Genomic DNA, 2,024 nt, shown 5'->3' with positions numbered 1-2,024 from the left:
ATGTTGAAAGCAATAAACTTGTATGCATATGTGCATAACCTGTGGACACAGACAATGGGGTGGTGAGGGCCTGGGGTTGGGGTTGGGGTGGGAGTGGGCTGGAAGATGTTAATGGGGGGGAAAGGAGGACCTGTGTAATACTTTCAACAATAAAGTTTAAAACACACACACACAAACCCCCCCCCCCCCCACACACACACACAAAAAAAAACCCACACCACATTGAAAGACATAAATAATTTAACCCTCACATCTCTGAGGAGCAGTTCCTAAATTTACCATAATCTTGCAGATGTGCCAAGTGAGGCTTGGAGACCAAGTAGTGCCTGTTCAAAGCCATGTTGCTGCGTAAGTGATGGGGCCTGAGCTCAGATGCAGAAGCGCAAGGACAGTGCCCTTTCCATTAAATCAGTAGCCACTTTTTGAAGGAAAAAAAAAAAAACTCAAGGGAAAAAAAAAAAAACCCAGCAAATTTTTAGAGTTCTGGTAATTTCTTTTCTCTAATCTCAACACAAATTCCCACATAAGCCCAGGACTGGCTGATTAATCAGTAAATGAAAGGAAGTGCTGGTCATATCGGTGGCTCATTACAGGTCTCTCCCTTGCAGTTCCCAAAATGGCTGGGATCCATTAGAAACTGAAGCGAGAGAGCGCTGTCAGCTGCCTCCCCTGCTTCTTGAAGCGGAAGCAGAGAGAGCAGTTTGAAAACGTCTCATTCACACACCAGGTTGCTATCGAGGTCTTTTTCATGTTATGATCAGAGCAGCTGCTTGTGTTTTTATCACTAGGCTGGTTTTCGAGATAAAATCAGCTTCTGCTTCTTGGCTGGGTGGAGTTGTGGGTGCCTGAGCTGGGGGATAGCAGATCCAAGCCCTCTTTGCTGGGGAAGTGTGGGTTAGACTAGTCGGGTAGGGCGGCGACACTGAGGTGGGCCCCATGTTTAATCAGCGTGCCAGTGAGGAAGTGCCCAGTCATCCAAAAAGGAAAAAGAAAGACTCAATTTTTCCTCTTCTCTTTCTGTTCCAGCTGAAGGCCATACTTTGGAGCTTTTCAAAGTAGATCGAGGTCTCTCTCGGATGCATGGAGAGAAGTAACATTCTGCAAATTGCTGTTGGAGACCCCGGAATGACAAACCCATCTGGTTTCTATTCCCTGTGTTGAATGGCATTTGCTTCAGCCATTCAAGGATTCTGAACGTGTAACGAGGGATCCAGGCTGGGAAGATGCTGAGTTCCATCAAGTGTGTGCTGGTGGGAGACTCTGCCGTGGGGAAGACCTCCCTGTTGGTGCGCTTCACCTCAGAGACCTTCCCAGAGGCCTACAAGCCCACGGTGTATGAGAACACGGGTGTGGATGTCTTCATGGATGGCATGCAGATCAGCCTGGGTCTGTGGGACACAGCCGGCAATGACGCCTTCAAAAGCATCCGTCCCCTGTCCTACCAACAGGCCGATGTGGTGCTGATGTGCTACTCTGTGGCCAACCATAACTCTTTCCTAAACCTGAAGAACAAGTGGATTGGCGAAATCAGGAGCAACTTGCCCTGTACCCCCGTGCTGGTGGTGGCCACCCAGACTGACCAGCGGGAGATGGGGACCCACAGGGCCTCCTGCATCAGTGCCATCGATGGGAAGAGACTGGCCCAGGATGTGAGAGCAAAGGGCTACCTGGAGTGCTCAGCCCTTAGCAATCGGGGGGTGCAGCAGGTGTTTGAGTGTGCCGTCCGAACTGCCGTCAACCAAGCTCGGAGACGCAACCGGAGAAAGCTCTTCTCTATTAACGAGTGCAAGATCTTCTAACCTCCGAGAGGCTTCGCCCACCGCTCATTTACTCACCCACCTCAAAGCTCATGGGGACAGGGAGAGCCAACAGCAAGGACTGATGCTCTTTCTGGGTCCATCCTGAGCAGGGTTTGCTTTTGGATATAGTTTGTTGATGGGACTTGGTCACTGGATGGTTTTATTAAATACATTCTGCAAATGAAACTCCTCATCCAGTCCAACTAAGCAGTCTCTTGAGAAGCT

The 2,024-nt window shown here is 49.6% G+C and overlaps 1 protein-coding gene across 1 annotated transcript; it reads left to right on the top strand.

Annotated features, from left to right (window-relative positions):
- Window positions 1-1,217: 1,217 nt before the first annotated feature.
- RHOH (ras homolog family member H) lies at window positions 1,218-1,799 on the top strand (the record flags this gene model as incomplete). Its single annotated transcript, XM_081102447.1, has 1 exon — window positions 1,218-1,799. Exon 1 carries the CDS (start codon window positions 1,224-1,226, stop codon window positions 1,797-1,799), a length of 576 nt encoding a protein of 191 aa, XP_080958573.1. The 5' UTR covers window positions 1,218-1,223.
- Between the last annotated feature and the right edge of the window lie 225 nt (window positions 1,800-2,024).

Source organism: Myotis nattereri (genome assembly GCF_964212035.1).
Source record: "Myotis nattereri genome assembly, chromosome: 1".
NCBI classification, from domain to species: Eukaryota; Metazoa; Chordata; class Mammalia; order Chiroptera; family Vespertilionidae; genus Myotis; species Myotis nattereri.
The sequence above is the reverse complement of the archived record's forward strand: the minus strand, read 5'-3'. Positions and strand labels throughout refer to the sequence as shown.